Source organism: Sinocyclocheilus anshuiensis, unplaced genomic scaffold, assembly GCF_001515605.1.
Source record: "Sinocyclocheilus anshuiensis isolate Anshui unplaced genomic scaffold, SAMN03320099.WGS_v1.1 scaffold479, whole genome shotgun sequence".
Lineage (NCBI taxonomy): Eukaryota > Metazoa > Chordata > Actinopteri > Cypriniformes > Cyprinidae > Sinocyclocheilus > Sinocyclocheilus anshuiensis.
In genome coordinates this window covers 78,504-101,387 of record NW_015551042.1, presented here as the reverse complement: position 1 = coordinate 101,387, position 22,884 = coordinate 78,504, and the positions used below count along the sequence as shown (strand labels likewise).

Below are 22,884 nucleotides of genomic sequence, written 5' to 3'. Positions count from 1 at the left end.
CATACATACTTTATATATAAAATAATAATAAAAAAAATTCAAATGTAATATATTCATTTTTATATTCATTTTTTTATGTTTTGTAAATTAAGCTATATCCACGTGGTGTGTTCCCTTGTGAAAAAGAAGTGTGTTTAATTAATATTGAATGTGCACTAGTGTACTTCAGATCTTAAAAGTATATATATATATTTTTTTATTTATATAACATTATTCTACTTCTATATAGCCACTTTCATGACTGTTTCTTAACACACTTTTAAAAAGTGCACTTTATAATAGTGTCAAATTAAAAGTTTTACTTTAAAGACAAAGCTTCACGTGAAACGAAGAGGATTAAGTAAGCAAGTATGCTTTTAAGAAGTACACTTATTTTGATGTGTTGACTAACGTACTAAAGCACGCATGTAAAGTACTTTTAGTGTGATTTGATTTACAATTACATTTATGATATATTTTAAATCATGCACTGAATTGCAACATTACAGATGTATAATATATTTAAATACATGACGAACTAATGTCAACAGAAATTATATTTAAGTATATTTTGGTTTACCATAAATGCTTGCCAAGCACTTTAATCATATTTCAAGGACAATACACGTAATTATGAAATTGCATATAAAGATGTACTTTAGTGGGTCAAAAACACTCCAAAGCTCAACTAACTGCATTTAATAAAATGGCTAATTTAATTGTAAATAACATGCTATTAAATGTTTGAAACATTACACTCAGTTCACACTTCTTAGTATATTAAGCATGCTAAAGTGTGCTTCTTTTTCACAAGGCTTAATTAGCTCGTGATGTCCAGTGTATGATCTGGCTGGTTTAAAGTGTCCATAGACTTATAGCGTGTCCTCAGCGACACACAGAACCTGATATCACACAGCCGCTGGGTTTCTGACCCCAAACGCCATCACTTCATCTTTGATGGTTTTTGCATTTAATATCCAGTTACATTAATATATATTGTGTTTATATCCCAAAGGAGAGAGAAGACTAGACAATGATAAAAACAACTTTGAGAGGGGAACCGAAGACAAGTTCACCATAGAGGCTCCGAACCTGGGCAGAGTGAGGAAAATAACCATCGGACACAACAACAGGGGATCCTCGGCTGGATGGTTTGTGGAAAAGGTACAAACTCAGTCACAACTCAATAAAGATTTCAATATATCACAGACTCTTTAGAATAGAATACAGACTCAGAGAGCATTTGCTGTAATCAGCTCACACAAACACATGCTAAGTACTGCAAAAAAATAATTATACCTTAGTATTTTTTTCCTGTTTTCCAGAACAAATATCTGAACATCCTTAAATCAAGTCATCAAAATGACTTAAGTCTCGTAGTCTGAAAAATGCATTACAATGAAGTGAATTTATGCTTAAAACAATAACAATTATGTGTCAGTTGAAAATTTGCTTAATTCAAAGGGACAAAAAATTATTTTTCTAATAGAAAAGTTTTGAGCCTAAAATTCACTTCATTTTGATACATTGTTCGGAGAAGAAGACTTTTGTCCTTTTGCCATTCTGAACACTCTGGCAAACTCATAGCAACCTGTGAAAGTCTACAATACAAAATTACAATAATAAGACACTTTATAACAGATAATCTTAAGTATGAAACCAAACCACCAGTAGGTGGCAGCGACTGACTCTTTTAATTAGTAAGTTATTGAGTCATTGATTCAACCAATTCGTTCAAACAGCTGATTCATTTAAGAATGAAGCAGGTGCCTGCCTTTATGAACGTCCTTACATGAATAAATGCAAAAATGTTGGGGTAATGCTGTTATGTCCCCACCAATGTCAAGATCATGCTATTTTGTGTTCATCTGCTTCTCCCATAATCTCCCATCTTACAATAACACAATTTTTAATAATGTAATGCTTTCAACTGATTTCCTCTTGAATTGTCACAAACTGAACTGCAGTGCACAAAAACTATTTCAAATAGGCCTACAGTGAATGTTTCCATCTAACATGCATTTAGAGCTGCAGCTCATCATATTAATGGAGTGTTTCACTAGTTAGCAGTAAACCGGTTACCTCACCTGAATCTGTTCTAGATTTGTGTTGGATGTTATCTTTGGCATGGAAATATTGATATTTTATTTGTAAACAACCTTTTTTTTTGTGCTTATTTTAGTTAATGTCATAAAACTAGCGAGATGAGCCAGTAGTAGTGCTGACAGTGTCGTGTAAACATGAACAAACAAACCGAATCAATTGAGTGAGTCATTTACGCTGGAACTGCTCCAACTGATTCACACACAAACTCCATTCTCTAGCAAAAAATCAGATCAAAGAGCCATTCATCTTTGAATTTCGACATCACTTGTAATGGTTTTAAAAAGCATGTAGTGATGGGTGAAATCGAGCTTTTCGAAACTCCAAATCCAAAACGTTGCAAAATGATTTAGCTACTATTTCGATGCTCTCCAATCGGATCGGGTATCGCAAGTAATTTGATTCAGATTGGGACTTCAAAGCGCATATCGCGAATCATTTGATTCAGAATGAGACTTTGGGACGTGTATTGCGAATAATTTGATGTAGATCGGAACTTCGGAGAGCGTTTGTAAATCTTTTGATTCATATCGGACCTTCGGAGCGGGTTCGTGAATCATTTCGCGAATTGAATGATTCGTCATATGTGTTCCGAATATGAAGTGACGGTTTGCGAATTGTTATTTAGATCAGGACTTCGGAGCATGGATAGTGAATCATTTGATTTAGATCGGAACTTCGGAGTGGGTTTGTAAATCTTTTGATTCATATCGGACCTTCGGAGCGGGTTCGTGAATCATTTCGCGAATTGAATGATTCGTCATATGTGTTCCGAATATGAAGTGACGGTTTGCGAATTGTTATTTAGATCAGGACTTCGGAGCATGGATAGTGAATCATTTGATTTAGATCGGAACTTCGGAGTGGGTTTGTAAATCTTTTGATTCATATCGGACCTTCGGAGCGGGTTCGTGAATCATTTCGCGAATTGAATGATTCGTCATATGTGTTCCGAATATGAAGTGACGGTTTGCGAATTGTTATTTAGATCAGGACTTCGGAGCATGGATAGTGAATCATTTGATTTAGATCGGAACTTCGGAGTGGGTTTGTAAATCTTTTGATTCATATCGGACCTTCGGAGCGGGTTCGTGAATCATTTCGCGAATTGAATGATTCGTCATATGTGTTCCGAATATGAAGTGACGGTTTGCGAATTGTTATTTAGATCAGGACTTCGGAGCATGGATAGTGAATCATTTTATTTAGATCGGAACTTCGGAGTGGGTTTGTAAATCTTTTGATTCATATCGGACCTTCGGAGCGGGTTCGTGAATCATTTCGCGAATTGAATGATTCGTCATATGTGTTCCGAATATGAAGTGACGGTTTGCGAATTGTTATTTAGATCAGGACTTCGGAGCATGGATAGTGAATCATTTTATTTAGATCGGAACTTCGGAGTGGGTTTGTAAATCTTTTGATTCATATCGGACCTTCGGAGCGTGTTCGTGAATCATTTCGCGAATTGAATGATTCGTCATATGTGTTCCGAATATGAAGTGACGGTTTGCGAATTGTTATTTAGATCAGGACTTCGGAGCATGGATAGTGAATCATTTTATTTAGATCGGAACTTCGGAGTGGGTTTGTAAATCTTTTGATTCATATCGGACCTTCGGAGCGGGTTCGTGAATCATTTCGCGAATTGAATGTTTCGTCATATGTGTTCCGAATATGAAGTGACGGTTTGCAAATTGTTATTTAGATCGGGACTTCGGAGCATGGATAGTGAATCATTTGATTTAGATCGGAACTTCGGAGTGGGTTTGTAAATCTTTTGATTCATATCGGACCTTCGGAGCGGGTTCGTGAATCATTTCGCGAATTGAATGATTCGTCATATGTGTTCCGAATATGAAGTGACGGTTTGCGAATTTTTATTTAGTTCAGGACTTCGGAGCATGGATAGTGAATCATTTGATTTAGATCAAAACTTCGGTGCGGGTTCGTGAGTCATTTGATCTAGATCGGTACTTCGGAGAGGGTTCGTGAATCTTTTGATTCTCGGGGCTTCAGTGCAGGTTCGCGACTCATTTGATTTAGATCAGAACTTCAGAGCGGGTTCGTGAATCATTTGATTCAGAATGGAAATTTAGAGTGCGTTCGTAAATCTTTTGATTTAGATCGGAGCTTTGGAGAGGGTTCGTGAATCTTTTGATTCGCGGGGCTTTGCTGCGGGTTCGCAAATCATTTGATTTAGATCAGAACTTCAGAGCGGGTTTGTGAATCATTTGATTCAGAATGGAAATTCGGAGTGCGTTCGTGAATCTTTTGATTCAGATCGGGACTTTGCAGCACGGATCGTGAATCTTTTGATTTAGATCGGTACTTCAGAATGGGTTCGCAAATCTTTTGATTCAGATCTGGTCTTCGGAGCGTGTATTGTTAATCATTTGATTCAGATCGGCAAATTTGGAGCGTGAATCATGCATCCAAAAATATGCAAAAAAATGCTGCTGGGGTGTGAACTCCATGAATCAGTGCTCTTTGGATGCGGGGATTCTTTTATATCATCAAAAAACTCATCAATCCAAGGCACTCGAAAAAGTTTTTGATGAGTTTTTTGGAGCACGAATCATTTGATTTAAATTGAGAATATTGTTTTTCTGATTTCTTTTCTTCTTTTCTTTATTAAACAGTACAAAACATCAAACCATTAAGGCAGTGCAGTTATAAAACCAAAACAATAAAGAAAAAAGAAAGAAAGTGTACACATTTACAAATCCCTTAAAAAAATCAACCATGGTTTTATTATAGGTAAAAGACTAACCGTAGTTTTTTTGGGCGTAGGCTTATTGGTTACCATTTCTACAGTATAACCAAATATTTTACTACTAATACAATGGTTAACCATGATTTAATGACAGTAACCATGTTTGTTTTTTTGCTTTAAAGTAAAACCATGGTTAATTTTCATAAGGGATGTGTTGCCAGGTTAACAAAAAAAGTAATAAATGTACACTTTAAGAGAACACATAGGATGAATATAGAGATACAGTTTTTTTTACGATGAACAGAGCTTCGGATAGTTTCCATGTACTTGTCAAGATCAACTTTGAATAAAGAAAAGAGAGGTTTAGAGCCAAATTTTTGTGTATGTATGTGAAATTTAGCTAGCAGGATACACAAATTATGTTATATTTTGCTATATTCTCAGTCGAACAATCCAAAGAAATCATGTTATCATATTGTTGGTTTTAAATAATCAAAATTGTGTAATTATTGTCTGATGACTATTCTAACATAAAAAGCTCTCTTTATGAATTATGAGTATGTAAGTTACCGTATCTATAAATAGAGACTTTAGACGACATGAAACTGTGGTCAAAAGTCTATCATAAATGTGAAAATGTTGGGGTAGCGTTTACTGCTTCAGTTCACTGAGTGAAAGTGGAGGCGGGGAATAATTAGCATATTCATAGATCCATGCATACTAAATAAGGTAAGCTTGTAGAGTTACATTCAAAAAACAAGTTAATTGTAACACTTAAATATGTCATTTTGATTATCAAAAGATGAGTTTTAAGGGCTAAAATTATACTGAACGTTCAAACTTTTGAACTGTTTCAAACTTTTACAGCTACTTCATGCTCTCAGGCTTTCTCAAGCCAACATCAACAAGTTTGTCTTGAAGTTTTTCATCTTGTTGGAGAGCTGCACTCCACCTCACATCACATCTCTCAGGATGAGGTCATTCTCGTCACCTTATCCACACTGAAAGGAAACACCGCACTACTCTACTGGATTGGTTTTCCTGCGGATGAGAACCGCTGCCTCAGATAGATATGCACATAGATTGTTCACACGGAAACCCAGCGCTCACCTCTGCTGTCTGCTTTTATTTCAGGTCATAGTGGATGATTTGGGAAACAAGGCCATGTACGAGTTTCCCATCGGCCGCTGGTTTGCCATCGATGAGGATGATGGGAAGATACAGAGAGATGTTCTGGTTGGAGGCAGTCAACCCACCGGTAAACATTGCAGAAGTATCACTTAGACAAAATCTCCTCGTGCAACCTCCAAACTAAAGCACTGGTTTAAAAAAATCAGCATCATCACAATGTAATGTTGCGTCTATTTACACTACTATTCAAGATTTTGGGTTGTTGAGATTATTAATGTTACTGAAAGAAGTCTCTTCTGCTCACCAAGGGTTCATTTATTTGATTAAAAATGCAGTTAAAACAGGTTTTTTCTATGTGAATATGTGTTAAACTGTAATGTATTTCTGTGATGCGCAGCTGTATTTTCAGCATCATTACTCCAGTCTTCAGTGTCACATGATCTTCAGAAATCATTCTAATATGCTGATTTGCTGCTCAAGAAACATTTCTGATTATTATCAATGCTGAAAACAGTCGTGCTGCATGATATTTTTGTGGAAACTATGATGCATTTAATTTTTCAGGATTCTTTGATGAATAGGAATTTTAAAAGAACAGCATTTATTTGAAATAGAAGTCTTTACTGGCACTTTTGATCCATTTAATGCATCCTTGATGAATAAAAGTATTGATTTCTTTCTTTTTTCTTCTTACTAACCCCTTTAACTTTTGAATGGTAGTGTATCACGTTTTCCACAAAAATATCATGCAGCACGACTGTGTTCAACATTGATAATAATCAGAAATGTTTCTAATAATCAGCATATTAGAATGATTTCTGAAGATCATGTGACACTGAAGACTGGAGTAATGATGCTGAAAATACAGCTGCGCATCACAGAAATACATTACAGTTTAACACATATTCACATAGAAAACAGCTGTTTTAAATTCTAATAATATTTCAAATTTTTACAGTTTTTTTAAGATCAAATAAATGCAACCTTGGTGCGCAGATGGGACTTTTTTCAAAAACACTGATGATGAGCCAGTCTGGACTCATTATAACATATGTTGTGTATATATATATTTTATATTTTTGCAGGCATCGTGTACAACGTTCAGGTGGTGACAGGGAAGATCAGAGGTGCAGGTACCAACTCCAAAATCCACATGATCATGCACGGCTCCAAAGGAATGAAGAACAGCGGCAAGATCTTCCTGGAAGGAGGGAAGTTTGAGCGCGGCCTCACCGACATCTTTAACGTGGAGATTGCGGCGCTGCTCAGTCCGCTCAGCCGAGTCACGATCGGTCACGATAATGGAGGCGTCAGTGCCGGCTGGTACTGCGACAAGGTCAAGTCTCTGTCCTCCATTCGGTTCATTTCATGTGTCACCTTTGCTTAAACTTCACCGTTGATTATCATCGAAAATATTTTCAATTTGTCATTTAGTTTGTAAAAAACAGCAACAATTATTTAGTATTAAGGCGAGACATAGCCTACTCTAGAGATTTTGGTCTATTTTGCATCCATAACATGTTTTTCCTTCTTTTTAGTTCAAGTGTTTATTTTATTGCACTTTATCTGTTTGCGTCTGTAGATTTCAATTCCAATCCATATCTTCGAAGAGTTTTTTGTCTTACAAGCACCACACTTTACAGTTTTATTCCTCTGTGTATTCTGAAGGTTCGGTTATATTTCATTCACAGTGATTTATACAACATTTTATTCCTAAAACATGGTGAAAATGTATTTGTTTTTTTGTCTGTTGACTGTATTCCTATGGAAGCTTTTAAAAAATGTTAAAAAGTAATTGCGAATTTTTTCATCTCATAATTATGACTTTTTTTTTTTTTCAATTCTGAGTTTAATTCTCACAATTTTGTCTTTTTAACTTGCAATTCTGAGGGGAAAAAATTATTGAGAGATATAAACTCAGAGTTGCAAAATTTATTAAAATTATAAAAACTAAAACAAAGTTTATATCTCGCAGTTTTCTTGTAATTCTGAGTGTATATCTCGCTATTCTGACTTGCAAACATAAAAAAAAATCAGAATTGTGAGTTCAAAAGTTGCAATTACATTTTTTACCTTCAATAATTTTCTGATTTATGGAGCGATAAAAAGAAAATTTCCGATTTATGCTCTGGAAATGTATGCAAATTAGTGCATATTTAATTAGATACTGTCTCATTTGCGTATTTCAACATGACATTTTAGAAAACTTGTAATACAAAACAGTTGTCATAATGTACTGTGATTAATCAACTGGGAAACTGTGGTTATATATTAGTTACATTCAGTGTTGTTGGTAACGCATTACAAGTAACGTGAGATTACTTTTCAGATTACTTTTTTCAAGTAACTAGTAAAGTAATGCATTACTTTTATTTGCCAAAAATATAACTTTTTTTATTTTAAAAACAAACAAGCAAGCCCTGTCCAGATTTAAAAAGTAACGCGAAAGTAACGTAACGCACTACTTTCCATAAAAAGTAACTAAGTAACGTAATTCGTTACTTTTTATGGAGTAACGCAACATTGTAATGCATTACTTTTAAAAGTAACTTTCCCCTACACTGGTTACAATATTTTCCCTTATTCGCCTGTGCTGTCCTAAACTGAAAATGCTGCATCTTTAAATGCTTAATTTGTCTGTGTTTTTTGTGTGGTAGGTGGTCATCTTCTGTCCGTTCACTGGCATCGAGCAGACGTTCCCCTGCTCTAAATGGCTGGATGAGGACGAGGCTGACGGGCTCATCGAGAGGGAACTGTATGAAATGGTGTCGCTCAGGCAGAAGAGGCAAAAAAGTGAGTATTGCTCATAATGTGAGAGAGAAGCAGGTTTTGTGAGGTTAAACGGATCTCCTGCTCCTCAGAGCATCCCTGGTCTCTCTGGATCTGGACGTCAGATCTTCCAGGCGCGGGAACAGACGCGTCTGTCTTACTCCAGATATACGGAGAGAAGGGCAAGTCGGATGAGATGAGACTCAACAACAAAACCGATAACTTTGAGCAGGGCCAGCTGGACAAGTTCATGGTAAATCTGCCGTTTTAAGGATAAAAATAGGTGATTTGGGGAGAAATGACCAAATGGCAAAATGTTAAGATGTGTTTTAAAATACATAAAATGGCTATATACAATTTTTAATTATTAATTTAAACATTTCATATGACATTGTAAATAGCCATTTTGCAAGGGTGGATACATTTAATTAAAGAATTGGTAAATTGAGTTAATTTTCATACCACAAAGATTTGTGTGTAAAACTAAAACATATTTTGTGATTGGAAATATTTTCTTATATACCAGTGTTATTTTGGTGTCTCTAAGATAATATTACAGTTCATAAAATCTTTTGAGTTCATTTTTATTTTTATATTTAATATTCACATTTTAATTTTAGTTTTAGTAATTTAGTTGGGTTTTTTTTTTCATTTATATTATGTCCATATTGTTTTGTTTATGGTTTTAGTCAACTAGAAAAATCCTGTCTTGCAAAAGAACAGTATATATAATTAAGTGTTATATTCTACGTTTTTATGATTTGATACGTGTTTTATTTTGATTTGTTTATTAATTTTAATTTTACATTTTTATGATTGAATGCATTTTGGTAAATGTTTTATTTTAATTTGCTATATTTTTAAATTATGTATTTTTATTTTACATTTTACATTTTATTATTTCATTCATTTAGTATGTGTATTATCTTAATTGTTTTACTTTTAAAATTATTTATTTCTTACATTTTTATTATTTAATTTGAATGCATGTTTTATTTAGATTTTTTTTATTTTAAAATTATTTTTATTCTACATTTTATAATTTAATGTATTCATTTTAATCAATTAATTTACTTAAATTTGTTCAGTTTGAACAAAAATTTCAAATGGACAGGATTTGTTGCTCTATGGATTGTCATTGTTTTTGCATTTCAGCAGTTCAAGCTATCTAATCTGCACTGAATATGATCCATTTATCATCTGTTTTATCAGGTTGAACTACCGGATCTTGGGAAGCTGTTTAAACTGAGAATCTGGCATGAGAAGAGAAATCCCTTCGCCGGCTGGCATTTAAGTCGAGTAAGAGCATGAGATGCTGCTGCATTTAATGTTTCACACTTGATATCTGAATAACAGTCTTCTTTATGTCTCCTAAGATGTCCATAATGAAAACTTTAACAAAGGAAACATATAAATTCCCATGTGAGCGCTGGCTGGACGCTAATGAGGACGATAACGAGGTGGTGCGAGAGCTTCCAGCCACCGGAGATCTCATCCCTGAACCTCTGCCACGTACATTATTATGCATTACTATTATCGTTAGCATTAGTCTACTAGATCATTTCGCTCTCTAATGGATATTTCTGTTCCTCCAGTTATCAAGTATCGCATCACAGTGTACACAGGGAGCGTGAGCGGCGGAGGAACAGATGCACATGTGTTTCTGTGTCTGATCGGGGATCAGGGCAACACCGGCGACCGCGCTTTGATCAACTGCAAAAACAACGTCAACAAGTTTGAGAAGGGCAACGTTAGTGGCGTTTCTGTGGAGCTTCTATGATGTGTTTGTGTTTGTCCATTTGTCTCTCTGACGCTCTGCCCTGCAAACACAGAACGTTCCCCTAACGTTAGCATTTGGTTCCCGTTTGGTTATTCTTTGAGAACCAAATAACAACGTTCACACAATGTTGCTGGGAGATTATTTTTAAATAACCTAAAAATAACTTAGAACGTTCCCTAATGGTTATTTTTGGGTTATTATTTTGCAACCATAAAATAACATTCCCAGTACGTTGCAGGGAGGTTATTTTTAAATAACAAAAATAACTTCGAATGTTGCCTAATGTTTTTTTTTTGTTTTTTTTGTAGGTTATTAATTTGGAACCATAAAATAAAATTTTACAGAACATTGCAGGGAGGCTATTTTTAACCCTAAAAATGGCAAGACCATAAAGAGACATCAGAAAATTAATGTATTGCTATTTTCCATCTTATTGGGACACAAATAATACAACTTGATAATTTTTTTTTCAAAACATGACTTTTAATTTGGATTTTAATGTTTGTATCCCACAGGATACGTTGCCAGTTTGGGGGTATAAATTAACTGAAAACAGAACACTTGTTTATCAATGCTTGTTACAACATGGTTGTAATTCCAGATTACTGCTGAAGTGAAGCATTTTAAAAATAAGTTATAGACGTTTAAGTTTGCAGTAAAGATAATGCCGTTTTAAATTGTATATAAAATAAATACTTTATAAAATATGTTGCATTTCAAATTGCTATAAAATCTAAGCCATGTGTCTAACCAAGTTATGCACCAAATTTGAAGTTGATATCACCAAAATTGTGGTTCCTGTAAGATTTTGTTTGGGCACTATACCAAAAATAACCACTGGGTGACACCCAAACTCTATTGAATTCTATTGATGCAGTTTTCTGTAACAAATCAATAATTTTCTGTCACAATATCACTTCTATTACAAAACAGCTACCAAATATGGAACCTTGACTGTCAGACGTTTCCAACGATATGTGTTTTGTCGAGATTACAAAAATATTTGATTTTCTAAAACACAAGCCACAAAATCAGAGTATATATACACTGAACAAAATTATAAACGCAACACTTTTGTTTTTGCCCCCATTTTTCATAATTTTTCATAGTTTAACACGTAATTTAAAAATTAACGGTTGTTTCGTTTTACTGGCGGACTGACTAACATTCATTTATCGATCTCTTTATTGAGAAATTTCTTATAATTACTATAAATATGAGAGTAAATACGATTTCGGAAAGCCTAACTGAAGAGAACATGAGAAGTTTTTGTTTACACAGACTAAACTGTAACTTAGGCCTACAATTCAGGTAAGAAATAAATGTAACGTTACTGATATCCTACTTTCAGTTATATCCTGTTTATTCATATTTTAGTGTCTGTGAAAAAATGTCATAGTTTAAAGTTTAAAAACCATAGATTGTGTTTAAGTCATTGCTGAAGAAATGTAAAATCTATTTGAAATACAGTAAATCTTACATATTAATGGATAAATGTAATCTTATTTAATCTTCCATGTGATTGTTGATGTGCTTGGATTATTTTTATTAATTAAAGCTGCAGTCCGTAACTTTTTTTGGGTTAAAAAAAATCAATTTGAAATCAATTTTTGAGCAAGTACATAACCAGCCAGTGTTATCTCCTTACCTTAGCTTGATTCACAATGGTTAGCTTATAATAATGTTTTCTAATTTGAGAGTTACCGAGCGAAATTCGAACATGCCGCTGCGTCATTCCGTCACGTCTGAAAACATAAAAAGTTTACCCGGCTAGTAGCTATATCGCATGTGAGGATCCTAGGTGACGGAAAGAGAACCAGAGAACCAGGAAGAATAATTTGCTTTTTGGGTTAAAATAATTTCTTTATATGAAACTCGAATGGTATGACAATTATTAGACTGTACAGAAATTGAAATCTACACGCTAATCAAACAATATACACATATTCACGCAATGCTGATGTTGTTAACATTAACAATTTGAGAACAAAGTATAACAGTAATAATAATTTGCACGGTTTTATGTGATATGAGCTAACCGAACGTTAGATTTAATCACCATTGGTAGCACGATTTGTAATAATGCTTTTTTCCTCAGTTGGTCAGAACTAAAGTGGCCGACTTGTTACTTACTTGTTCAGATGACAATATCCAGTGAAAATTCATATTTAGGTCATATATTCCAAGACGTAGGCTAGAATCTGTTATTCCTAAGTACAGTATCCACACCGGTGCGGTGACTGGCAGCCACACATTCACCTCAAAACATTAGATTCATCCACGCTGGAGCTGTGCCAATGCACAACCCACATAAAGAAGATAATTCTGCAAATAACTGCAATTGCAGGTTTCAAACAGAGATGGCGACAAAGAGGCAAAACTTACGGAATGCAGCTTTAAACACTAAATACAAACAAGATATAATTTGTATAATATTGATTATAGGCGTCAATACATCCATCTTCCATACCATTTATGCTATTGGGCATAAACGTTAAAGTAACGTTAGAGTAACAGGGCTGTACAGTGCGACATATATGTCTATATGTATATATACGTCTCAATATAATGTACAACGCCACATACATTCACATCAGTGTTAGCTCAGCGGTAGAGTTACTCTCACAGGACACTGCACTTATGCGCAATCACAAAACTACATTTTTTCCATCTGCTTTAAAGCAATACCGGTTAAACATTTAATTCACGTGCTGTTCTGCATGCGCTTTTTCTGAGCTCGCTCACACTGAGAGCCTGTCAAAAAGCACCTGATTATTGGACTAAATTGTCTTTCGCGTCTGATTGATTTCGCGTAGTGCTCGCCATGGTTCTGGCTTGCACTCCCCTCAGCATGGCAGCGTGGGTATACCGTTCCCCATAGCTCCCCCTAGAGGACGCAGTTCGAAGTTCCCATGAAAGGGAACTACATTATTTCCATCTGCTTTAAAGCAATACCGGTTAAACATTTAATTCACGTGCTGTTCTGCATGCGCTTTTTCTGAGCTCGCTCACACTGAGAGCCTGTCAAAAAGCACCTGATTATTGGACTAAATTGTCTTTCGCGTCTGATTGATTTCGCGTCTAATACTATCAAAAACACACAAGGTTTACATATAAACACATAAAAAAGTATAATTGATGTCTATAGTGTATATAGTGTTTTATTTTAATATTTGTACATTCAATTTCTTGAATGTTACTGCTAAATACTGTACCTGAAAAATAAAGCACTATTTGTTTTATTTGTATATTATTTGTATTTGTAATGTATATCTTTGTTCATATTTTCTAATAACAAAGATAAAATAATGACAAAGATTTCTATCTTTGCTCACTTTGGCCTAAATGTCTGCCATTCTTGTTTATTTTATATTTTGTTAAAGGGGTCATATGATGCGATTTCAATTTTTCCCTGGATAGCTGGCCAATCAGAGCACATCTCGCGTTTCAGACCGATGAGCTTTGTAAAAATCGACGCGTTTCAGAAAGGCGGGGCATAGAGGAGAAACAATAATGTACAGTATGTGGAAAATAATGTGTTTTTTTAACCTTAAACTGCATAAACACATTTCATTAAACCAAATACACAAAATAATGTTCTTTTTAGCAACATCATATGACCCCTTTAAGGTGTAAGAGGTGTTATGTTTCTGCACTCTTCCATTTTTAGCAAATTAAGAAAACTTTGTCTAAAACAATTTTTGTGGTGGTTTGTATTTTTTGTGCTCTGTATGGAACATCAATGCCTGTTTAAGTGACGAACTCCATTACTTGTGTTTGTTTTCAGACATGATAACAGACGTTTTATACTTGTGCTACAACTGTTTGGCCTGTGCTACAAAACTTTCAACATCTGTAGCACCAGTGCTATGTGAAAAAAAAGTTAACGTACAGCCCTGAGTAACATTCTAGAAACCAAAAACTAACATTCTATGTTCGTTAAGAAAACCTTCCTGTCTAACCAAATACAAACCTTAAAATAGAACGTTCTGGGAGCCAAACTTTATTAGCTGGGTGTTCTGTGTATTTGTCACAGGCGGATGAGTTCATCATTGAGGCTGTGTCCATCGGTCAGGTGCGCAGGATAAGAATTGGTCACGACGGCCACGGCGGAGGCTGCGGATGGTTCGTGGATAAAGCGGTCATCAGAGAAGAAGGCCAGGCCGAATCACAGGCCGTCGAGTTCCCATGCGACAGGTTACCGTCAATCCATTAACTGGAACCCAAAGCTTTGGGAGTTAGTTCACCCCAAAATTAAAATTCTGTCATTAATTACTCACCCTCATGTCATTCCAAACCCGTAAGACCTTCGTTCATCTTCGTTCTAACACATATTAAGATATTTTTGATAGACGGCAACGCAACTGCAATGTTTCCAGTCCCAGAAACGTAGCAAGGACATCAGTAAAACAGTCCATGTGACATCAGTGGCTCAACTTCAATTTTGCAAAGCTACGAGAATACTTTTTGTGTGCAAAGAAAACAAAAATAACAATTTATTCAACAATTCTTCTCCCTGAGTTACCGTCTTCCGCCATTTTGGAGAGTACCACGACATATGTGCGCGCTTTCCCCAGAATGTAATCAGTTGTGTTGCTGTCTATGGAGGGTCAGATTCCATTGAAAATATCCTAGAGGAACGAAGGTCTTACGGGTTTGGAACGACATGAGGGTGAGTAATTAATGACAGAATTTTCATTTTTGGGTGAATTAACCATTTAATGTGCAGAATAGGTCGTTCTTGAGTGACATTTGTCTTTCTTTTTTTTCTTCTTTTTTTTAACATATCCTCCTTCATCTGTTCAGATGGTTTGACCACAATGAAGACGACGGGCAGATTGTTCGTGAGTTGGTGCCATCCGCAGACGGACAGAGACTTTACAGTAAGTTTTCTCCTGTTTCACATCTTGGTTTCCCTTTCTGTCGTTCACTTCGACGTTGTGTTGAGTGTACGACACTAGGGTTCGCTCTTGGGAGCATTGGGCTGGAGTGGTCTCCCCCACCCTGCCCCGAGCGCTCGCGGTTGGACAATTGGTTTCTTGGTGCTGACCGTGACACTAAGCTGCGCTCTGCCCCGGTGCCTTTCTTCCCATGGCCATCCTGCAGGTCTACCAGGCCAAGGCATTGAAAGAACTGCACAAGGGTGGTCCCAACCCAGATGTACTGCAGGAACTGCGCTAAGTGATTGACTATGCCCTCCAGGCTACAAAGGTCACGGCGCAGGCTCTGTGGAGGGCGATGTCCACTTTAGTGGTCCAGGAACACCACCTGTGGCTCAACCTGGCTGAGATGCAGGAAGCCAAGAAAGTACGCTATCTTGACGCCCCCAGTTCACAGGTTGGTCTCTTTGGCGACACCGGGGAAGAATTTGCAGACGAAGGCCATCAAACACATCCTGCCTCGGCGTGGGTCAGGTCCTGCTCCTGCACCCCCGAGTCAGCAGCCCCCGTCTGCTCGTCACCGGGGACGGCCCCCTGTGAGGACTGCTGAGGCCCCACAACAGCCCGGGCCTTCAGTCAAGCTTGACCAACGGCCCACCACTCGCAGGAATGTGGCACCGCCAGCTCGTCATCAGGGCACCAGGAACCCTCGCAAGGCTTCAAAGCGTTCCTGAGACGGGCGACTCAGGGAGGAGGGACCATTTGGCCAGCCTGGATCCACTTCCGGAGGGGGGACGGGAGGTGGATTCGGCTCCACCACAGCTGTCTGCCACCTGGCAGATAGCCACCACCTGGTCAATAAAAGAGCAATTTCCTTTTTCTCTGGGTCACACACACAGCGTTTTTGGCCCTCCCATTTGCAACGGCCAGACGCTGAAACCATGTATCAGAACCTGTTTGGACACAGACACCCTGTCTCTTCCTTTCTCAGGGGAAGGGCACAATTTGGCATCCGCGCCCAGATCTCTGGAACCTTCATGTTTGGTCCCTGGATGTGACCAGGAGGAACTTAGAGACCTTTCACCAGCTGTGGTGAATACCATTACTCAGGCCAGAGCCCCCTCGACGAGGCGGTTGTAGGACCTGAAGTGGCACGTTTTTGTGAATTGGTGTTCATCCCAGGGGAAGGACCCTCGGAGATGTAGCATCGGATCTGTGCTCTCCTTCCTCCAAGGAGGCCTGGACAGGCACCTGTTTGCTTCTACACTCAAGGTGTACGTGGCCGCGATTGCGGCTAACCAAGACACCGTGGGAGGCAGATCGGTGGGGAAATATGATCTGGTTATCAGGTTCCTCAGAGGCGCCCGGAGGTTGAATCCTCCGAGGCCACTACTCATTCCCTCCTGGGATCTCACTGTGGTCTTGCAGGCCTTACAGAGAGATCCGTTTGAGCCCCTTCAGTCAGTTGAGTTCAATGCCCTCTCCATGAAGACGGCCCTCCTGATTCCGCTCACTTCTGTCAAGAGGGTGGGGGATCTCCAAGCCCTCTCCGTAAACAAGATTCAAGCCTGGAGTTCGGGCCGGCAGACTCTCACGTTGTCCTGAGATCCCGGCCTGGATATGTGCCCAAGGTTTCCACCACTCCTTTCAGGGACCAGGTGGTAACATTACAAGCTATCTCCTTACAAGAAGGGGACCCCGACCTGTCTCTGTTGTGCCCAGTGCAAGCCCTACGCACATACCTAGATCGCACGCAGAGTTTCAGGTGCTCTGAACAGATCTTTATCTGCTTCGAAGGACAGCAGAAGGGGAATGCTGTCTCCAGACAGAGGATCTCCCACTGGATTGTGGATGCGATCAGAATGGCCTATCAAGCCAGAGGCCTACCTTACCCACTGGGAGCGAGGGCTCACTCTACCAGGGGCATGGCTGCATCAGCAGCCCTGGCGAACGGGGCCTCTCTAGCGGATATCTGTAGAGCTGCAAGTTGGGCTACGCCTAATACATTTGCTAGATTTTATAATCTGGGAATGGAACCAGTTTTTTCTAGAGTCCTGATCGTCAGTTCTTCCGACTCAGGAGACTGGAAGGGTGTAGAGCTTCCTACCAGCGCCGCTCCCCCCTTGGGTGGTTATGCGCTTATTCATGAACTCTGGACTACCCTTCCATCACATAAGCACTTTACTTAGCGAAGTTCGACAGAGGAACTTGCTATTAGAACTCATTATGTGGTAGGTTCCCTTGAGTGAACTCTTGTATTGGGTTAGTGCTCCACATGTAGCAGCTCCTTTTGAGGCCCCATGTGTGTATTCTCCACTGTATTGCCCTTGAGGCTCAGTGTTCCCCTAGGTGCATTTGGTTGTGACACGCTAGCTTGTCAACATCTGTGCCCCCGTGGACTCGTGATGCAGTTCGGCAGTTGTGGCGTTTAGTATAGGGAACCCTAGTGTTGTACACTTGACACAACGTCGAAGTGAATGACAGAAATGGAACGTCTCGGTTGCGTATGGTAACCCTCGTTCCCTGATGGAGGGAACGGAGATGTTGTGTCCTTCATGCCACAACTCCGAATTGCTTCTGAGTGGGTTGAGACGTTTCTCGACTCCTCAGAACAGAACAAGTGAGCAGATGCTATGCTGGCCTATTTATACCCGGATGTCCGGGGCGTGGCCAGCCATGCAAATTCTGCACAGCCAATTTCATTGGCCTTTTCTCAAAGATGTCAGAGGTGTTTGGGCTCCCAAGAGAGACCCCTAGTGTCGTACACTCGACACAACGTCTCCGTTCCCTCCATCAGGGAACGAGGGTTACCATACGTAACCGAGACGTTTCACCTGCTGGATGTTAAAGACACACGTCTAGTCATATATAATCTAATTAAGCCAGTAGAGCAGGAATTCTCAAACTTTTAAGTATTATATTTTGTGATTTCATTCATTTTTAATAAGCATTATATTTTGATTGTGTTTATTTTAAAATAATTAATTTAAATTCTACATATTTATGATTTACTTAATTTTTAGTATTTCGTTATTCATTTAAAAATACTTTTATAAATTATACATTTTTGATTATGATTATTTATTTATTATTTTACATTTTTGTTTTAGTTCATTTTTAGCATCTTATAATTGTTTGCTATTTTAAAATGATTAATTTTAATTTTACACATATATGATTTAATTATTTTTAGTAAGTGTTATATTTTGATAGTTTTTATTTTAGAATATTTTAGAAATTTTAAATTTTTATGATTTCCCGATTTTTTTTTTTTTTTTTTATAGTTTTTTACATTTATTTTATTTTACCGTTTGGTTCAATTGTAGTATTTTATTTTTATAGTTTTCAATTCTACTTTTTATAATTTTATTAAGTTTTTACTATTTTTTTTATTTTGAGTTCAGTTCTATAGTTTTATGATTTAATTTGTAGTATTTTATTTTGATAGTTTTTGTGTTAAAGGTATTTAATTTTATTTTTTACATTTTACGATTTAATAAATTTTTTAGTAAGTGTTTTAGTATTTCTTTTTATTTTACATTTTTAGGATATAATACATTTTTACTAAGTGTTTTATTTATATCATTTTAATTTTAAAACGATTAATTTAAATTCTGATGAATTCTTATTTTTATGATTTAATTTTTATTGTTATTAAAATTGTCTTTTAAATATTTAGTAAGTGTTTTATTATTATTTATTGAATTTCAATTTACATTTTTATTAATTGTTAGCTTTTCTCATAAACCCCCCTCACTGTTCAGGGGAACTTCAGTTTCACCGAAAACCAGAATTCAGCACAAAGGTCAAATTAGCCTTTTCAGTTCTTAGAACACATGAAAGCTGAATATGAGAAATGTCTGTTTCAGACGTCAGCTATCACATCGCAGTGAAGACGGGAAACGTCAGTGGAGGAAGTTCAGACTCTAAAGTGTTTGTGAAGTTCTACGGTGAGAAGGGAGACACCAGCAGAATGATGCTCGTGGTCTCAGACAACAACCTGCGCAATTACTTCGAGGCGGGCCGGGTGGATGTTTTCACCGTCGACACCGCTGACATCGGCCAGGTATGTGTGCTTTCCTAACAGTACTGTATTATATTTAACAGACACATATTAAACCACCTCATAAACTCATGAAGATGTTTTTCTCAAATCTAGATCAACCGGCTCCTGATAGGTCACTCTAATGAAGGGATGCGTGCTGGCTGGTTTCTGGACAGCGTTCAGATCATGGTGCCAAATCACGGCAAACACTACATGTTCCCCAGTCACCGCTGGCTGTGCAGAGACGAGGCTGATGGGAAGACGGAGGTGGAGATTTACCCCAGTGAAATACTGGACGTTGAACAATGTAAACGCTCATGCTGTTATTATATAGCAGATCCCTGCTGAAAACACACTGCAAACAATTTACTTCTTCCTCAGGATTTTTGCCTTGTTTGCCTTGCCTTGGTTCCAGTATATCAAGATGCATTTACTTGAGAAGCAAAATGACTTAAGATATTAAGTTTTGGGAAACACTTTAGAATACTGTTCCATCATTACTGAATAACTACACAAGAACACACGAGTAATGCAATATTAGCACTCTAGTAACTACTAGTATCTAACAAGAAATCAGATTGATGAATTAGTAAGTAATAGTGCTTATTCGAATTAGTAGTTCCTTTAGAAGGATTTGGTAATACTTGAGTCATTACTAGTGGGTTACCATGATCTTTACTCTAAAATTAATTATGCATAATTCATATTAATTATGAACCTGTATACAGTAGTTCTTAGGAGTTCTCCAGGATATATATATATAGTAGTTATTGATTAGCTAATAGTGAACTACCAGTTTCAATGAGCTCTATTACTTACTAAATTGGTAATCATATTTTCTTGTTAGGTAGTAGTAGTTACTACAATGTTAATAGTGCATTAGTCATTTGTTCCTGTGTAGTTATTCATTAACGATGGAACAGTATTCTAAAGTGTTACCAAGTTTTGTTCTATTAAAAATGTATCAAATTTATGCTCAAAACAAGAACAGATATCTGCCAATGGAGTCAGAAAAATAATCTTATCAGATATTTTTCTTCTTTTAACCACAGAAGAAACCACAAAGCAACATTCTAAAACCTCTCAAAACAAAGTACATTTATTGTTCTGATCCCAATAGCAGATATTTCTTTTTTTTTTCTTGTTTTAAGCATAAATTCTATCAATTTTTTCAGAAAACAAGACTTAAGGCCAGATTTACTAACAGCTTGCGCCAGCGCAAACCGTCTTTTGGCGTTAAAATGTCAGGATTTACTAAAGACACGCAGAGAAGAATTAGCGATAAAAAGTTATTTTTGCGTCTGACCTTATTAAATATGCATTTGTAGGAGTTTCCCTTTCAGATGCAAAATTTATAGGAGGAGAGTGTTAAAATGAATCATGCAACACGATTACTAACTTTTGCGTTCGTCAAATTACTGGTATTTGCGCCATTATTTAACGCCAAAAAAAGCATGTCTTAAAGCAGGTGGTAGATTGCGCTGGTCATTATGGAAATTATCTGCTGCTTCTGTGTTCTTTAATGTGCGTATTGTTAGTAAATCACACGCAGAATTTTCCCCTCCCATCGGCGCTTCTAAAAACACTCAGAATAATCTAGAAACTGCAAAGCAACACTCTAAAATCACTCAGAGCAACCTAGAAACGGTATAGCAACACTCTAAAACACTCAGGATAGCCTAGCAACCACATAGCAACACTCTAAAAACTCTCAGAATAAACTAGAAACTGCAAAGCAACACTCTAAAAACACTCAGAATAATCTAGAAACTGTACAGCAACACTCTAAAATCCCGTAGAACAACCTAGAAATGGTATAGCAACACTCTAAAACACTCAGGATAGCCTAGCAACCACATAGCAACACTCTAAAAACTCTCAGAATAAACTAGAAACTGCAAAGCAACACTCTAAAAACACTCAGAATAATCTAGAAACTGTACAGCAACACTCTAAAATCCCGTAGAACAACCTAGAAATGGTATAGCAACACTCTAAAACACTCAGGATAGCCTAGCAACTAAGGATATGCCGGTATCAAATTTTCATGTTGCGATTAATTGCTAATGCTTTTATCACAGTATGCGGTATTATCGCGATATTGAAATTTAGTTTAACAAAAGTGCTGTAATACTACAGTATAATAGTTTTAATAACTTTTTTCTTATAACAAAAATAACTGAACATTTAAATGCAACAAAGCAATAAAGAAAATTGTATAAAGTTAAAAGTTCTACACAGATTAATGTGCAAAAGAACTATAAAGACCAATAGGTATCACTTTACAATAAGATCTCTTTAGTTAACCTTAGTTAATGCATTAACATTCACAATGAGCAATAGCTACATTTGCTACAGAAGTTATTAATCTTTGTTAAAAAAAAAGCAGTTTATGTTAACTAATGAAGCCCTAATGTAAAGTGTGACCGAACAATAAAGAATCAAAACACTTTCAAACAATATCTAGGGCATGTTGTAGTCCAGATTAAAATGTAAAAAAAAAGTTAGAAAATAAATAGCCTATTAAGTCTAAATATTTATGCATTTGGCTCTGTGATGAACATCATAGCTATTACACAAATCTGAATGGCTGTTTAAATCATTTAAACACCATTCAGAAACAGAAAGTAGTGCAGCTGCTTTGTTTACAGGGTTTCCAGGGTAACGGCTGCATTTAAATGAATTATTATTATTGTGATTATTTCTGCAGTTTAGCGCCATCTGCTGTCAGAGAGTGAAAATGCGCTTTCATCCAGAGCGTCTCTCACATGTTCCGCCATGTGCTTCTCGTCCGCGCTTGTTTACATCAGTGCGCACGCGTCTTCCACGCAGCATACAGCGGTGGTGTTTATTTTGACCAGTTGATGGGAAAAGTATTCTTAAAATGCATTAAAAATTCTGAATAATTTGTAATATATAATTATTCACGGTATTTAGAAGTGCCCACGATAACAATATCGTGCATATTCATTACCGTGATATATCGCACTACCGAATACCGGCACAAGTCTACTAGCAACCATATAGCAACACTCTAAAATCACTCAGGAGAGCCTAGCAACCACATAGCAACACTCTAAAATACTCAGAACAACCTAGCAACCACATAGCAACACTCCAAAATCCCTAGAACAACCTAGATACTGCATAGCAACACTCTATAACACTCAAAATAACCCACATAGCAACACTCTAAATCACTTAAAATAACCTACAGTAGCAACTGCACAGCAATACTCTAAAAACACTCAGAACAACCTAGAAACGGTATAGCAACACTCTAAAAACTCTCCGGATAGCCTAGCAACCACATAGCAACACTTTAAAAAAATTAGAACAACCTAGAAACTGCATAGTAACACTCTAAAAACACTCAAAATGACCCAGCAACCATATAGCAACTCTCTAAATCACTTAAAATAACCTGCAGTAGTAACTGTATAGCAACAGTCTAAAACCCCTCAGAACAACCTAGAAACTG

The 22,884-nt window shown here is 37.0% G+C and overlaps 1 protein-coding gene across 1 annotated transcript in view; it reads left to right on the top strand.

Moving 5' to 3' along the window:
- Window positions 1-22,884, top strand: part of loxhd1b (lipoxygenase homology PLAT domains 1b) — a 61,923-nt gene that overhangs the window by 7,241 nt on the left and 31,798 nt on the right. The window contains 12 exon segments of the mRNA XM_016451160.1: window positions 995-1,143; window positions 5,933-6,056; window positions 7,015-7,265; window positions 8,587-8,722; window positions 8,791-8,951; window positions 9,911-9,997; window positions 10,075-10,210; window positions 10,294-10,448; window positions 14,515-14,675; window positions 15,285-15,361; window positions 19,228-19,424; window positions 19,518-19,710. Of these exon segments, the coding sequence (XP_016306646.1) occupies window positions 995-1,143; window positions 5,933-6,056; window positions 7,015-7,265; window positions 8,587-8,722; window positions 8,791-8,951; window positions 9,911-9,997; window positions 10,075-10,210; window positions 10,294-10,448; window positions 14,515-14,675; window positions 15,285-15,361; window positions 19,228-19,424; window positions 19,518-19,710 (1,827 nt within the window).